Source organism: Canis lupus, chromosome 36 (genome assembly GCF_048164855.1).
Source record: "Canis lupus baileyi chromosome 36, mCanLup2.hap1, whole genome shotgun sequence".
NCBI classification, from domain to species: Eukaryota; Metazoa; Chordata; class Mammalia; order Carnivora; family Canidae; genus Canis; species Canis lupus.
In genome coordinates, this window is record NC_132873.1 from 25,199,852 (window position 1) to 25,215,581 (window position 15,730).

The 15,730-nt window shown below is 37.4% G+C and overlaps 1 protein-coding gene and 1 long non-coding RNA gene across 6 annotated transcripts in view; one reads left to right on the forward strand and one right to left on the reverse strand.

Moving 5' to 3' along the window:
- Window positions 1-15,730, forward strand: part of DNAH7 (dynein axonemal heavy chain 7) — a 234,340-nt gene that overhangs the window by 78,692 nt on the left and 139,918 nt on the right. For all 4 annotated transcript variants that reach the window (XR_012024865.1, XR_012024864.1, XM_072812865.1 and 1 more), the window contains exons 23-28: window positions 1,670-1,882; window positions 5,337-5,446; window positions 9,573-9,741; window positions 11,905-12,007; window positions 12,129-12,256; window positions 15,291-15,503. Coding sequence is in view for 2 of the 4 variants with exons in the window: in XM_072812865.1 (XP_072668966.1) it covers window positions 1,670-1,882; window positions 5,337-5,446; window positions 9,573-9,741; window positions 11,905-12,007; window positions 12,129-12,256; window positions 15,291-15,503 (936 nt within the window). In the remaining 2 variants the exon portion in view is untranslated. The remainder of the gene's footprint in view (window positions 1-1,669; window positions 1,883-5,336; window positions 5,447-9,572; window positions 9,742-11,904; window positions 12,008-12,128; window positions 12,257-15,290; window positions 15,504-15,730) is intronic.
- Window positions 1-15,730, reverse strand: part of LOC140625537 (uncharacterized) — a 136,613-nt gene that overhangs the window by 16,087 nt on the left and 104,796 nt on the right. The window contains exons 4-5 of one of the 2 annotated variants that reach the window (XR_012024868.1): window positions 7,222-7,304; window positions 6,588-6,731 (exon numbers count right to left, since the gene is read on the reverse strand). The exons of the other annotated variant lie outside the window; for it this stretch is intronic. This is a non-coding gene — a long non-coding RNA (uncharacterized lncRNA). Of the gene's footprint in view, window positions 1-6,587; window positions 6,732-7,221; window positions 7,305-15,730 lie in introns of those variants that run through there. 2 annotated transcript variants of the gene reach the window in all.

The window sequence follows — 15,730 nt, forward strand, 5'->3', positions numbered from 1 at the left end:
TACTAGTAACCTTTAGGTTCCTTAGCTCCTTTTACAGAATGATTTACAAGGAAGAAAATGTAACAAAAATGCTATCAGTATCATGATTCTTTTCTATCTCTAATCTAAATTCTCATTGATTCACATAATATTTGTTCCTAAAGAACTCCATTTATCACAGTTTGAAGTTAAATTTTAGTTCTAAATCTGTTTTCCTAGTATAGGAAAATACATTCAGCTACGGTGTGTAGTAATAAATTCTTATGGACATATAATTTGGACCGTCAGGTTTAAACATTAAATTTTTATTTTATGTTTTCTGTTGAACTATGGAATGTGAGAACTAGTAAGGTTCTCAGAGTTCCTCACATTTACTGATGAGAAAACTAAGATGACCCATCCGTGTGGCTTACATTCTTAGGAGAAAATTGGTTCTTACTCATTTATATGCTCAATATACTTAATATATTCACTAATTGTCTCCAAGAATTTCAACACTTTTATCTCTTTAAACATGGGTGGGACAGACATATCTCTCTCACTTGCCTACAAGGAGAATTAATAGCAATTGATTATGTAAATAATATGGAGGCTGCAGTGTTCAAGCACCAAACCTTTGAACAAATTACCTCCTTAAAGGCAAAGATAAAATAGTTCAAGAAATAAGTAAAGTGTCCCGTAGAGAAACAGTTTGCGGTCTCCAGCACCATCCTTCAACATTTTTCTCGTTCTTGGAAATGCTCTCTGGTTACATCATCACCAGTTGCCTGGTCCTGAAGGAATGAAATGCACTCCTTGGTGCCCAGGGTTTATCAGACATTATTAGAGTGGGGAACACAACCACCGCAGCCTGCTGGAGCACGCTGACACCTCCCGTAAGCATAGCTGGTTTCATTGATTCTAATTTGATTGTCATCATCAACCCTCTTCTCTTTTTTAACTTACTAATTAGATTTAGCCCACAAAAAAACCAGAAACAAACAAACAGATTCCAAAGCAAGCCTGGTTCTCAGAAGTGGCCTTGTTTACCATAAACTACGAAGTTGGACGTTTTGTTTATTAAAGTCTTTCCATTTCAAGTGGCACAAATCCAGCCCCATAAGTGAGCATGGCAGGGCTCAGGGCTAAGGGGCTGATGGGATGCACGACCCAGCAGCTGGGACCAGGGGCTCGGGGCATCAGCGCTGCAGTAGCCACTCTTCTTTCCACCCTCTTCTCTCTCTGCTTGGCTCTGGTGGCCTTTGTCCCGCAGTGGGGCTGAAGGCTTGCGGTGGCCTCAGATGGGCATGCTCCTGAGTCCACTGGGCCTAGTGGAAAGCACTTTCCCCCTCTGCCTATACAGCAGTTCCTGGGAAGAACAATGACTGGCTCTGGTTGGGTCACACATCACCCCCACACACCCCCGCTGCCTTTGAGATGGGGAAGGTGATGGACAGCTCACCAGACCCCAGAGCAGAGAGTGGAGACAGGAAGGGAAAGGCTGTTGAGTAGATACAAACCACGTGTGTCCACTGCATCTGGCCAGATTGGCCTTATTCACCTAATACTTTTGCAAGTAAGAAAACCCACAATTTATTTTTAAATTATGTCATATAGAAAAACTGTAAAGCAACCCACTCTGTATTCATACCAGCTGAGAATATTTTTGTTCAGAAAAATTCTGATCACATTAATTCTTATTTTCTTCCAGGCTCTTGAGCAATACTTGGAAAAATGTAACATGCAAATTGATGATATTGTAACTTTGGTCCGTGGCAAATTGTCCAAGCAGAATCGTGTTACTCTGGGAGCCCTCGTGGTGCTAGACGTCCATGCTAGAGATGTCCTCACATTGCTTGTTAAAAAAAAAGTTAGTGATGACTCTGACTTTGAGTGGTTAAGTCAGCTTCGGTATTATTGGCAAGTAAGTGATATCACTGAGTGTTATTACATGGCAATTTCAGCTCATAGCTTTTTAATTTGTGCTTGCTTGCTCGCACGGGAAATAGTATATATGATAATATAGGATTTTTTGCTGATGACTGACTGTACCCAAACAAGCATTCTGCAGACTGAAGATGAAGGCAGCCAAAGACTATATATCATCTGTACAAAAGACTATATCTTCATTAATATCCAAATCCATATTCAAATGTATAGTTCTGTATAAATACATATACACATATAGACACATATCAATTGAGTAATTATAAAAAATGACTCATTTTAAATGAGTCCTTATGCCTGCTGAATCTGTAAAATATCTGAACTAGGCAGTTTAAAATTGTGTTTCTAGATTTTTTTTGTGTGTTTCTAGATTTTTGATACATCTAAAGAATGTAAGAAATCAGACTTTTATTGTGATTTAATCATGAAAGCTTCCTCTTGTTGATCAATTGAAGGAACCAGAAACATGATCTGGAAGGAAGGCTCTTATCAGGACACCTGGACGGGTGGTGATGGCAGTCGAAACTGGAAAGGCGATAGGAACAGTTAGTAGAATGGGCAAGGTGGGCCTGACGACAGGAGGAAGAAGGAACTGAGGGTGTGAGAGGATACAGACTCAAAAATCCTTAGCAGATTCACTTCTGTGAAAGACTTGAAGTGGTATGGGAGTGGGAAAAAAAAAGATGAGAACCAGATGCCTGGAAAACCATAGGAGAGGTAGTAGATAGGAGCTCACAATGGAATCGTCATTTCAAATGCCAGCCCCTTCCCTTACCAGATGTATGACCTGGGCAAGTTATTTACTGTCTGTAAGCATCAGTTTCCTTATCTGTAAAAGGGCGATAACATAATACCCACCCAGTAGTGAAAATGAATTAAACAATTAATTATAAATATAGGAGAATAATGAACTACCAGAGCAATTTTAAAAACAATCCCACTTATATAAAAGAGAACAAAATACTTAAAAATAAATTTAGCCAGGGTGGTGAAAGACTTGCACACTGAAAACTCTAAGACATTAGTAAAGGAAATTGAAGAAGACACGAATAAATGGCAAGATACCTTATGCTTGTGGATTGGAAAACTAACGTTGTTAAAATGCTCCCAGTGAATCAGTGTAATCCCTGTCAAAATTCCAATGGCATTTTTTAAAGAGATTATTTATTTATTCATGAGAAACACAGAGAGGGGGGGAGAGAGAGAGGCAGAGACACAGGCAGAGGGAGAAGCAGGCTCCATGCAGGGAGCCCGATGTGGGACTCGATTCTGGGTCTCCAGGATCACGCTCTGGGCTGAAGGCAGCGCTAAACTGCTGAACCACTTGGGCTGCCCCCAATGGCATTTTTTCACAGAAATAAAACAGTCCTAAAATTTGTATGCAGCCGCAAAAGTCACTGTATAGCTGAAGAAATCTTGAAAAAGAACAAAGCTGGAGGCATCATGCTACCTGATACCGAATTATACTACAAAGCTAGAGTAATCAAAACAGAATGGTATTGGTATAAAAAGAGACACATGGATCAATGGAACAGAACAGAGAGCCCAGAAATACACCGAGGCATATATGTCACATAATTTATGACAAAGGAGCCAAGAATATACAGTGGAGAAAAGAAAGTCTCTTCAGTCAATAGTGTTGGAAAAACTGAACAGCCACATAGCAAATACAGAAGCTAGACCACTGTCTTACTCCATAGACAATAATTAACTCAAAATGGATTAAAGACGTGAATGTAAGAGCTGAAACCATAAAACTCCTAGAAGAAAACATAGATGGTAAGCCCCTTAACCCAGGCTTGGCAATGATTTTTTTTTTTTTTTTTTTTTTTTGGACTTGGCAACAAAAGCAAAAATAAGTGGTACTGCATCAAACTAAAGAGTGCTACACAACAAAGGAAACCATCAACACAATGAAAAGGCAACTTCCTGAGTGGAAAAAGTACTTGCAAATCATATCTGATAAGGGGTTAACATCTAAGATACATAAAGAACTCCTACAACTCAATAGCAAAAACTACCTATTTTGAAAATAGTCAAAGGATCTGAACAGACGTTATTCCAAAGAAGACATAAAGACGGCTACCAGGTTCATGAAAAGAAGCTCAACATCACTTATCATCAGGGAAATGCAAATCAAAGCCACAGTGAGAGATCCCGTCACACCTATTAGAACGGCCATTATCATAAGATAAAAGATAACAAATACAGGTAAGGGGGTGGGGAAAAAGGGAACCATTGTGCCCTGTTAGTGGGAATATAAATTGGTGCAACCACTCTGGAAAACAGTATGCAGTCTCCTCAAAAAATAAAAAATTAAAAAATATAAATAAAAAATCGAACTATCATATGATCCAACAATTCCACTTCTGGATATTATCTAAAGAAAATAAAGGCACTTGAAAAGCGGTATGTACTCCCATGTTTATTGCAGCATTATTTCCAATAACAGCTATAGCAACGACCTGAATGTCCATTGACAGGTGAATGAATAAAGGTGTGGTATATATGTGCAATGGAATATTATTTAGTCGTTAAAAATGAAATCCCATCATTTGCAATGATATGGATTGACCCTGAGGACATTATACTAAGTGAAATAAGTCAGACAAAGACAAAAACAATATGATCCCACGTATATGTACAATCTGAAACAAACCAAGCTCGTAGATACAGCGAACAGATTGGTTCGCCAGAGGCTGAGAGTGGGAAGATGGGAGAAATGGGTGAAGAGAGTCAAAAAACTACAAACTTCTGGTCATAAATAAGTCATGGGGATGTAATGCACGTTATGTTGGCTATAGTTAATAATACTGTACTGCATATTTAAAAGTTGCTAAGAGTAAATATTAAAATTCTCATTATTAGAAAACTGTACTTACATATGATCTTGACTTACTGTGATCATTTTATAATATACACAAATATAGAGTGATTATGTTTATATGTGAAACTCATATTGTACATCAATTATGTCTCAATTTAAAAAAAAAAGCATTAGCAAGTAAAAAAAGAAAATATAGGAAATATAAGGGACAAATATATTTTCCACAGGTACCTATGGAAAAAATTGAACCCGTTGACTTCAGTTACTTATCCAAAGAAATTAGTTATTGAATTCTTCTGTGGAATTTAAGGATGTCTGGAAATTGAAAAAATTTTTAAGGATTTTTTATTTATTCATTTGAAAGCAAGGAGGAGGGGCAGAGGAAGAGGGAGAAACAGACTCCCTACAAGGCAGGGAGCCCAATGTAGGGCTCCCTCCCAGGACCCTGGGGATCATGACCTGAGCCGGCGGCAGATGCTTAACTGACTGAGTCACCCAAGTGCCAGGTGTTGTTTATAACTTGGCAATTATCTATTAAGAAGTTTGAGATTTCATATTATTTAAAATTTTATTATTTAACTTCATTTTTCCTGATTTATCCTAGGAAAATCATTTAGAAACAAAGATGATCAATGCTGGTTTACGGTATGGATATGAGTATCTGGGTAATTCTCCTCGGCTGGTTATTACCCCACTCACTGATCGATGTTACAGGTAAACTCACTAATTTAAGGGTCTACTGGAAATTAAATTTCACTCACCCTAGGCCACTAAATCTTTAGAAGAACCAGATTAGCTTCCACTTGGTAAATATATCCTACATTATCCTTTCTTAGACTCTCAATACCCCGTCAACTTTACCTTCAATTTCTCTTTCTCTGCTGGCTTTCTCCTCTCAACTCTGGAGCTAAGTATTGCCCAATATTGCTATTGTTGTTTACATTGTTCATTTATCCTTTCTTGAAGCTTTCTTTTTTTATTTTTTTCAGATCATTTGAGGCAACCCATGGCTTCCCCCGAAACACAGAATTTTCTAGAGTTCTGTTTTCACAGGGTATTTTGTCTCATGCCTCATGGTTTCTCAAATGTTCTCATCCACTTTCAGGCTTTACTAGCTTACATTCTGAAGATCCATAAATCTGTAACTCCAGCCAGTGTCTCTCCTGTATACTTGTGTTACATGCCTGCTGGATACCTCCATTAGATAACCTATAGATGTTTCCATTGACATTTTCTCCTATTGTGCTTCTGAATAATCAAGGTGCTTTAACAACTTTAATCCTAGTTCCCATCTCTCGTACTCCAAATTATTGTCAAAAGCTAAGTTAAAATTTTGTGGGTTTTTTTTCAAATATTAAAAAGTCCATTTGGGTCTAATGTCAAAGCCAACATCTTTCATCCAATTTAAAACTCCCCTTCCGCACTTGATGGGATGAGCACTGGGTGTTTTGCTATATGTTGGCAAATTGAACTCCGATAAAAAAATAATTAAAAAACAAAAACAACCAAACTCCCCTTCCCTCCCAGCTCAAGCTTGATACAAGCTCCAGGCCTGCATTTGGGGATTCAAGTGTGGGCAGTCATTTGCAGTTTTAACCCTGTCCTTTGCATCTATCCCTCCATAGCTCACCTGCGACTCCTCCAGTGTTGGGGGTTAATGGAGGAGGGGAGAAGGAACAGGAGAGGTGGGTTCACATTAGATAAGTATCTCCTGTGGCAGCTATCTCTTGGCTGTTTAGTGTCCTCAGTGAGGGCACAAGCCCAGATGTGCCAGATCTCCCATAAGATACTTATGTGGGTTCTTTGGAAACCCCTCCCCACCCCTAGTCACCTGTGCAAGATGCCTTCTCTGGCTGGGTGCTGGTGACTTCTGCTTCAGTCTCTGAGGTCAACCAACACATGGACACTCACCTCAGTGTCTTCTCTGATTCTAGATGTGTCTCCTGACAGTCCCACTCAACATGACTCAAATATAGCTCCCTTCTGATGAGATCTGGATCTGGTCAGATGATAAATAGGCATTCATTTTGCCAGCAGTATGAGTACATCTGTCTCACTGTCACTGTTTTCCCCTGGCTCTGCCATCAGGAATAGCTACAGGCATTTTCTTGACTTTAAATATTTTAAGTTGTGATTGAATTCCCAGCCCCTAAACTCCAGGGGTCAGACAGTGTGCCAAGCTTTTTGAAAAGTTCTCTAAAACCCCTCAGGTAGCTTGGAAGAGGAACAAGTGCTTTCTTCTTTTCTACATTAGGGACGGGAAATAAACAACACAGTTAACAATTCTTTCCAAAGATCTTTACTCTTCACCTCTCTTTGACAAGCTTCCTAGCCAATTTCCATGTGCCCTTGTGCTAGGTGACCAGCCTTACTGTCTGTAAGATAAGATGATCTGACATATATTGCTCTATTTCTATTGTGTTACATATTTTTTACATCTAATATTTACATACATTTAACAAAAAATTTTTATCATTGTCTTTACTCACCATTGCTACTTCCTTTGCCACCTTTCTGGTTTAATTTTTCTTCTTACTAGGCAACATCCTTTAGTAATTCTTTCAGTGGGGTTCTGCAAGTAGTGAGCTCTATCAGTCTTTGTCTAAAAATGCTTTTTTAAACAAAATTTGGTCTTCATTCAATTATTAAAGGATAGGATAGCTAGGTATAGAACTATAAGTGAACCATAATTTCCCCTCAGCTCTCCAAAGATATCATTCTCCTGGCATTTGTTGCCACTGCTGAGAAGTCTGTTATGATGATTCCTTTGTAGGTATTTTTTTCTATTGTAATTTTTAAGATTTTCTCTTTATTGTTGTTCACTGTAATGCTACTAGATGTGGGTGACTATTATTTATCCACTTGAGACTTTTTAGTTCATATATTTCTTCAATTCTGGGAAATTCTCAGCCAGAGAATGATTTATGTATGTATGTATGTATGTATGTATGTATGTATGTATGGGACAGAGGAAGGGAGGGGCAGAGGGAGTTGAGAGAGAGGATCTTAAGCAGGCTCCATGCCCAGCACAAAGACCCTGAGATCATGACCTGGTTGAAACCAAGAGTCAGGTGCTTAAACTACTGAGCCACCCAGGCACCCCATAGGCATTGCTTTTTTAATTTTGCCTTTTCCCCATTCTCTTCCTTTTTTTGATCTCTCACCTGTACTTATATTCCATCTCGACATCTTCCTGGGTGATTTCCTCATATTTATCTTGTAGTGCAGAATTCTGTTTCTTCATGTTTACTCTGCTAGTTAATCTGGTAATTTATTAGTAGGTCCAGTGACTATATTTTTTCATTGCTAGATTTCAGGTTGTCTCTTTTATGAAATTGACTTTTTTCTCACTATTTTCTTATGTCACTTTTTAAAAAAAGATTTGTTTATTTTAGAGAAAGAGCGTGTGGGGGAGGGGCAAAGGGGGAGAGAGAGAGAAACTCAAGCAGATTCAGTGGAGCCTGACGTGAGGCTTGATCTCACAACCCTGAGATCACAGCTGAGTCATAACCAAGAGTCAGACACTTAACCAACTGTACTACACAGAGGCTCCTATTGCTTTTTATTTAAAATCTCATAGAATAAACCACCAGAATATTAAAGAGTACCATGTATGTAGTTAATTCCCCCACACCTTTGTCTGCCTGGCACCACAAGTCTGACTCTTAATTTTGATCATTCTCTCTCTCTCTTTCTCTTCCTCACTCTTTCTCTCTGGTTTTTATTATGAGTTCATAATAAAAGTAAGAGTCATTTCCCCATGAAGTCTTACATTTTCTCAGCTGTAGAGGTGTCCATGTGGAGCATGTTTGTCTCTTGAAAGGGCTTCAGGTTTTTCTTTGGCCCAAACAAAATTTCAGTGTGAATTTCCCAGTTTGGGTAAATGTGCCCATGGATAATGGAAATTTGGACCCTACCTCCATGAATGATGTAGGCTCTTCATTGGGTGCTGCAGTGAAGGGTAAGCTTCCTACCTCTTCTGCAGCTGATTTTTCTCTTTGTCCTTCTCCAGAAATTTTAGTTCCCATATAGAGATAAATCAGCTTTTCAAGGCTTCTAGGTTTGCATAGGTGAACCTATTCCAGCTCTTCACCTTGCTCAATAGAAGAATTTTTCTATTTGGGGGCACCTGTGCGGCACAGTTGGTTAAGCTTAAGCATTCAGCTCTTCGTTTTGGTTCAGGTTGTGATCTCAGGATTGTGAGATTGAGCCTGGCATTGGGCTCTGGGCTCACCATGGAGTCTGCTTAAGACTTTCTCTCCCTCTCCCTCTACTCCTTCCCACCCCGTCCCCCACTAGATCTCTCTCTCTGTCTCTCAAATCTTAAAAAAAAAAAAAAAAAAAAAAAATTTTCTGTTTCTATGTGGTCGTAAATGCACTTGTGTTTGTATGCAGATCCCAAAACAATATGTACCTCTAGAGCTTTAGCAGCTAATTACTGAAAATTTTGCATTTTCTCGTTAGTGATTTCCTTTACATTCTTTCAAAAATGGCTATGTATCTCAAAAGTTAGTATTTTTTTTTTTTAATGTAGCATTGCCAGGTGCTTGCCATTCGGGGAAGTGGGTGGTTCGGCATCAACTGAATTTTCCATATTGACCAGAGTCAGCATTGAATTTCAAGTGCATTTGTTCTGGTTCTGTCATATTTAATCACCTCTTCAGAAGTGAAATGTAATGAAGGAATGCACAGTCAGAGATTTTCAGAGATTCGTGGGAAGGAAGAAGTTATTGAAAAGGAAGTGGAAAATTTGGCTCTCAGTTTGAACTTTTCCTCTTTTAGTAATGTATACTAAAAAATGGCATTATTCTACAAAGATTGCTCCATTCTTATATTTCAGAACCTTGTTTGGAGCCCTTCATCTGCATCTCGGAGGAGCTCCTGAGGGGCCAGCTGGCACTGGAAAGACTGAAACGACCAAAGATTTAGCAAAAGCAGTGGCCAAGCAGTGTGTTGTTTTCAACTGCTCCGATGGCTTGGATTATCTGGCCTTAGGAAAATTCTTTAAGGTTTGAATTGACTAATTTCTTTACAAAATGATAACCAATCAGAGAGGAAGGTTATATATAATGCAACATAATTCAATGCAAGTGAGACTTCTTGTAGTTTAAGTAAAATCAAAGCACTGTCTCCATTCTCCAGAGAAGCAGGGTTATTTCCAAAGCTTACCTGAGCAGGAGCTCTACCTGTGTATCCAGTTCCTGCTCAAACGGGTCAGTATTATTGATAGCAATGAGTGGTGTCCCTTCAATGTATTGGGCAGCTAAAAACTGGAGAACCACTACATCATGGGAAGACTGTGGGGAATCTAAAGTTTTCTTTAGTCTGTAGCTCTTGTTACTAACAAGTCATGATTCAGTAATTTACTGTCATAAATACCCTCTAGTTAATTCTTTTTCTTTTTGCAAGCTTAAAATCCTAGTTTGTTTTCTTATTCTGAGTCAGATATCCACTCTTAGGAGTCTGTAAGATTGCAAAAGGTGGGGGGATTAAAAATGTAACATACCTGTCTATAAACCTAGGAATGTCTGGTCATTTTACCGCTTTGTTGCTACAGCCTGTTATCCTTTAAACTGTTAGCTGGAACAGTCGAACACAAGACTTATCCATTTGGGATTATAGGTTCTGTTTATTTGTTAATATCTGTTTTTCTGTAAAGATTCTGTAATTCTTATTTTTAAAAATTCCATAATTATTTTTCAAAATTTCTTCAGAAAAGTTAAGATCTAAAAAGAAAATCAAACTAATAAAAAAGAATATACCAATCCTACCCTAGACAGCAAACTGTTCGTAGCTGATATACGGCCTGGTCGTTTTATAATAGATTTGGAATATAAGAAGTCTCTACATTTGTGATGCTGAAACAACTAGGATAAGATTTTAAAAGTCAAAATTATAATAAATAGCAAGAAAACAATTGAATGACAAAGAGCCATTTTAATCATACTCTGTAATGATATACAACCTTGTAATGGTTTTTTAAGAAAGAGATAATAAATCTAAAAGAGTCTCTATAGTTTAGTTTGAATAGCCATCATATTCTTAAACGTTTAAAGAAAAGTTTGGTATGTACTATTCAATTTTTGAATATATATAACATTAATTCCTTGATATAGATTCATATACTTATGGTATTAGTTGCTTACTGATAAGTATTTATTGGTTATGTAGATACTTAATGTTAGGATCATGCTGAATAACAGGGGTACTGAATAAAAAAGACATGGGTCTTCCTACTAAAAATCTCAAAATCCTTATAACTATTTGAATAAGTGACTTCATAAGTATTTTTTGCTCTCTATGGTTTCTAATCCTCTTATTATACATGGAGAGCAAAGTCACAGTGTTCTCCAACAAATGAAAATGTACTATTTTACAAAATGCACTGAGTTCACGTTTACTCCAATGTGTTTGGGTAGATGGAACTGTGTACAGATCCAAAGTCAGCCACTATTAGCTATGTGGCCTTGTCTAATTACTTAACATCCTTAAGTTATAGTCTTAGTTTCTTTGCATAAAAAATACATGCATCATGCCTGACGTATACCAGGTACTCAGTGAAACACACACACACACAGACACACACACACACACACACATACAATCTATAGAATATGCAGTCAATAAATGTCAAATTGATTTTTTTAAGTAAATTTGAATATGGACTGAGCTACTCAAACTTGGTGGTCCAGTTTTCTTTAACCCAAATGGCACACATTTGTGAGGTAGCTGTCAGTTGGAAGTGCAAACTAGGGCCTCAGTAGTATGTAGGTGCTATAAAGGTGCTCAGATCACAAAATAGTCTCATTAGCAACAAAAGTCCTCTTATTTAGAGGAATATTGCAATCTATTCTATGAAGTCCATATAGAAAAAGCAAACAAAATCAACTTGTATATAAAAAGTAAGAAAAGCCTTGAGATTACAGATGCCAAAAGATATAAAGTAAAAAGCTATCGACCAAATGGACAGTTTTCTAATTGATCAAACTCCTTATTTGTGCAGAATAATGAATTTCTAATAAAAAACAATATGCTGTCTTTAAAGATAAAGATGAATAAGCAATTTCCTTGATAGGATATTAAATCCTTGAAAATATCAGGTGAAAATGCAACATTTCAATGTGATATTCAATCAGATAAAATTGAAAAATTTCATTATTCTTTTCTCCCAGGGACTGTTATCTTGTGGAGCTTGGGCTTGCTTTGATGAGTTTAACAGAATTGATTTGGAAGTACTGTCTGTGGTTGCTCAACAAATTCTTACTATCCAAAGAGGTAATGGGGCTGGTTTGTCTTTGGATCATGTCAACACAGTAGAAACCCCGGGGGATGATGAATGGCACAACTCACATTTAAATGTGAATTGCTAAGTCATTTCATTCTTGATGGCCCACAGGTATCAATGCAGGGGCCGATATACTAGTGTTTGAAGGAACTGAATTAAAACTTGACCCCACATGCGCTGTCTTTATAACGATGAACCCTGGGTATGCCGGGCGATCAGAGCTGCCGGATAATCTGAAGGTACAGAAGGGGGCAATGATACCATCTATTTCCTTTCTGTAGTTTATAAAATTAATATGTAAGAACATGCTTTCCTTGAATTTTATGCAAAATATTTGCTTTTGGACATGATATTTTAGAAAACTGTTTTAGAAAATAATTTTTAAAGCTGTAGAGTACCTTTAGAAAATAAATGTGCAAACCAGATGCAACTTCCAAACTGACATTTAAAAAATGATAATTATAGAAAATTAGAAGACAGAGGAAATACTGGAAAAGATGCCCATTCTATTGCTTGCTATATCGTATCCTGCAATTTTCAATACCTTTTAAAATGTTAATTTTAAATGATAGACTCCGGCAATTGCATATGCTGGGTTGCTTTTTTTTGTTTCAGGTTAATATTACAACACGAGCATTTTCCTATCTTTATAAACATAATTCAAACTGTGAATAAATTTACTGAACTGCATCTTACTTTTGGACGCTTTGGTTGCTTTTAGTTTTCCTTCATTATAAATAATTTTGCAATGGGCAGTTTTTACTTAAGGCTTTTGTCGATTTTAAAATATTTCCTTAAGTATGGTCATAGGACCAAGAGATGTGCTGCTAAATTGCCTCCCCACAAAGGTCCTACATCCCTTCTGCTATTTACATAATTAGAGTGACAGCTTCTTAGACTAGTTGACAAATTTTCCTTTTCCACCAAAGAGACTTTTGACCCAACAAATTGCTACAAAGTACTTTGGTATTTCCATTCCATGCACTTTGATACCTTAGATGAGATGTTTTAGTACTTTGTCTTACTGAGGGAGAAGATCTTAAAAAATAAAAACTGGCAAATCCTCTTTTATCTAAGAAGTGTTTTTTTTTTTTTGCAACTTTTCATTGTGATTTAAATTTGAAGAGCTCTTTGGTAGCAGTTCTTTTGTTTGCTCTGCTTTTCTTCAGTAGGATCAATCTGAACACATAGTATTTGTAAAGGCACAAATCTATGAATAGCTCATCAAAAAAGCTGGGAGGATTATTGGTTGAATCTGTTCATGCCCTGTGGAAACTGGTTCACAGTTTCGTGTGCTGTGCCTGTTGAAATGGTGTCACAGTATCTACCTTATAGTTCTGTGGGTGATGTATTTTCCATCTACCTTAGGCCGGAAGCTGCTCTCAAATTCTGATGGCTTTGTTGTTGTTCCTACTGTGCAGTCTTCTTGGTTAGAACTGCTACAGAACATCTGTTATCAAGTGTATATGGAAATACCTAACAATTTTGAAGAAAATATTTTAGTCTGAAAAGAATGAAATATATCTTCCTTTAAAAAATGGCGAGGGGGTGGGCATCTGGGTGGCTCAGTGGTTGAGCACCTGCCTTTGGCTCAGGTCGTGACCCCGGCGTCCTGGGATCGAGTCCCCAGTCAGGCTCCCTACAGGGAGCATGCTTCTCCCTCTGCCTGTGTCTCTGCCTCTCTCATGAATAAATAAATAAAATCTTTTTAAAAATTTTTAAAAAAGAGAGATTCTGGAATGAAGACATTCCAGAGAATGTCTTTAGAGTAGTCCTTGAGACTTTGCTCTTTGTCTCCCTATGATCCAGCCAGTCACCGAAACCAGGGATCCTATTTTGCAAAAGCCTTGTCATCCCGCTGCCTCACCTTCCTTCCATCCCTCTTCATTCTTCTCCTGCGTGCAATTTCCTGCAACAGCTCACTTGTCACCAATCTCTTCCCCACTAAATTCACTATAATGAATCCCCTGCTTTAATTCTACCAGAGTCTTCAGAAGAAATCTGATCCTGTAACTTCCAGACTTAAAAAGCTATTGGTTTTGTTGTGGTTGTTTTTTGCCTACAGAAAAAAAGTTCCAAGTTCTTGGCCTGTTCTCAAGAACCTTGGAATTAGGACCCAACTGCATCTATACTGCAGTCTCAGTACATCTGTGCCACCGTGCGGATAGAGTCCCATTTAGACATCCTGTGCATCTACAGAAGATCTGGAGAGCAGAGCAATTTCTTAAGCACATTTCTACATTAGAGAAGCTATATTTAATATTAAAATTATTCTAAAGAATCAATATTCAATAAGCATTTTGGAATAGTTGAATCTTAGAAGCCATGGTAAAATGGGCATACTTGATCTTCTAAGGTCACAAAGCCAACAACCTGAGGCATAGCTTTCCAGAAGGATAATGCTCATGTTGATTACATGTATCAGAATTTATTTCAGCCCTGGTATGATAGATACCTGGAGCTATACTCTTCTTTTACACTCAAGAAAGTATATCATTGGTTAAGCCAGAATTGAACTTAAAAATTTTATTTATTTATTTATTTATTGAACTTAAAAATTGTAAAGAGCACTAAATTACCTTTAAACTTAGTGCTAAAATTACCTTATTTATCTGACATAGCCTTGTTATTAGTTATTAGGAATTATGTGATTAGCACGCAGCATACAACTAATTAGATTCCCAGAAAACCTCACTTAACGCCTGGTCTCCCAATACCATGCCCTTTCTCACCAGAGCAGCTGAAAAGCCCAGCTTTTGGACATCCCAGCAGCCTAGGATACTTTATCCCTGTAACCTGTCATTTACCAAGAAGAATAGATAATTGTTGATAATTAACATGTGAATTAATGATTCACCCAAGATCTAAGTATCATAAAAGTTTGAGTGTTCTTTCAGCATAATTTAAGGAAAAAATGTATACAGAAGTTAAAGATATTTGCAAGAAACCGGTTTTTATTTATTTTTATTTTTATTTTTTTGTGTGATGAAAATGGCTTTTATTTTCCAGGTAATATTTTCTTTTGTAATGTTTCTTTTTTTTTAAATAATAAATTTATTTTTTATTGGTGTTCAATTTGCCAACATACAGAATAACACCCAGTGCTCATCAAGAAACCGGTTTTTAAAATTAAGTGTTTGTATCTATGTGATTTGGATATTGTAATTTAACATTATTGCAGAAAAGCTACACAGCCCTAACACGTTAGGAAATGCACAGTAGGGTTATCTTTACGATGGTCTTTTCAAAAATACCTTTTCTGCACTCCTGCAGGCCCTCTTTCGGACAGTAGCAATGATGGTGCCTGACTATGCCATGATTGCTGAAATAGTCCTGTACTCCTGTGGGTTTGTCACAGCTCGGCCACTGTCAGTAAAAATCGTGGCTACCTACCGCTTGTGTTCAGAGCAATTGTCCTCACAACATCACTATGACTATGGCATGAGAGCCGTGAAGTCAGTGCTTACCGCTGCGGGGAATCTAAAGGTAGAGAACTCAAGTTATTTCTTATTCATAAATTTTCTGTTTGTAAATCTCAGGACCCCGTGTCTTCACAGAGTTCCAATAACTGGTTGGTTTCATCAACTAAAAAAAAAATCCAGTTCTTGTTCTAAAAAAACAGTTGATTGTTTGCACATGTGAAAAAGGAAATTTTATGATTTGTCAAAACTTAGACATAATTCTTAATGATTTGCATTCTGTTCCATAATTTT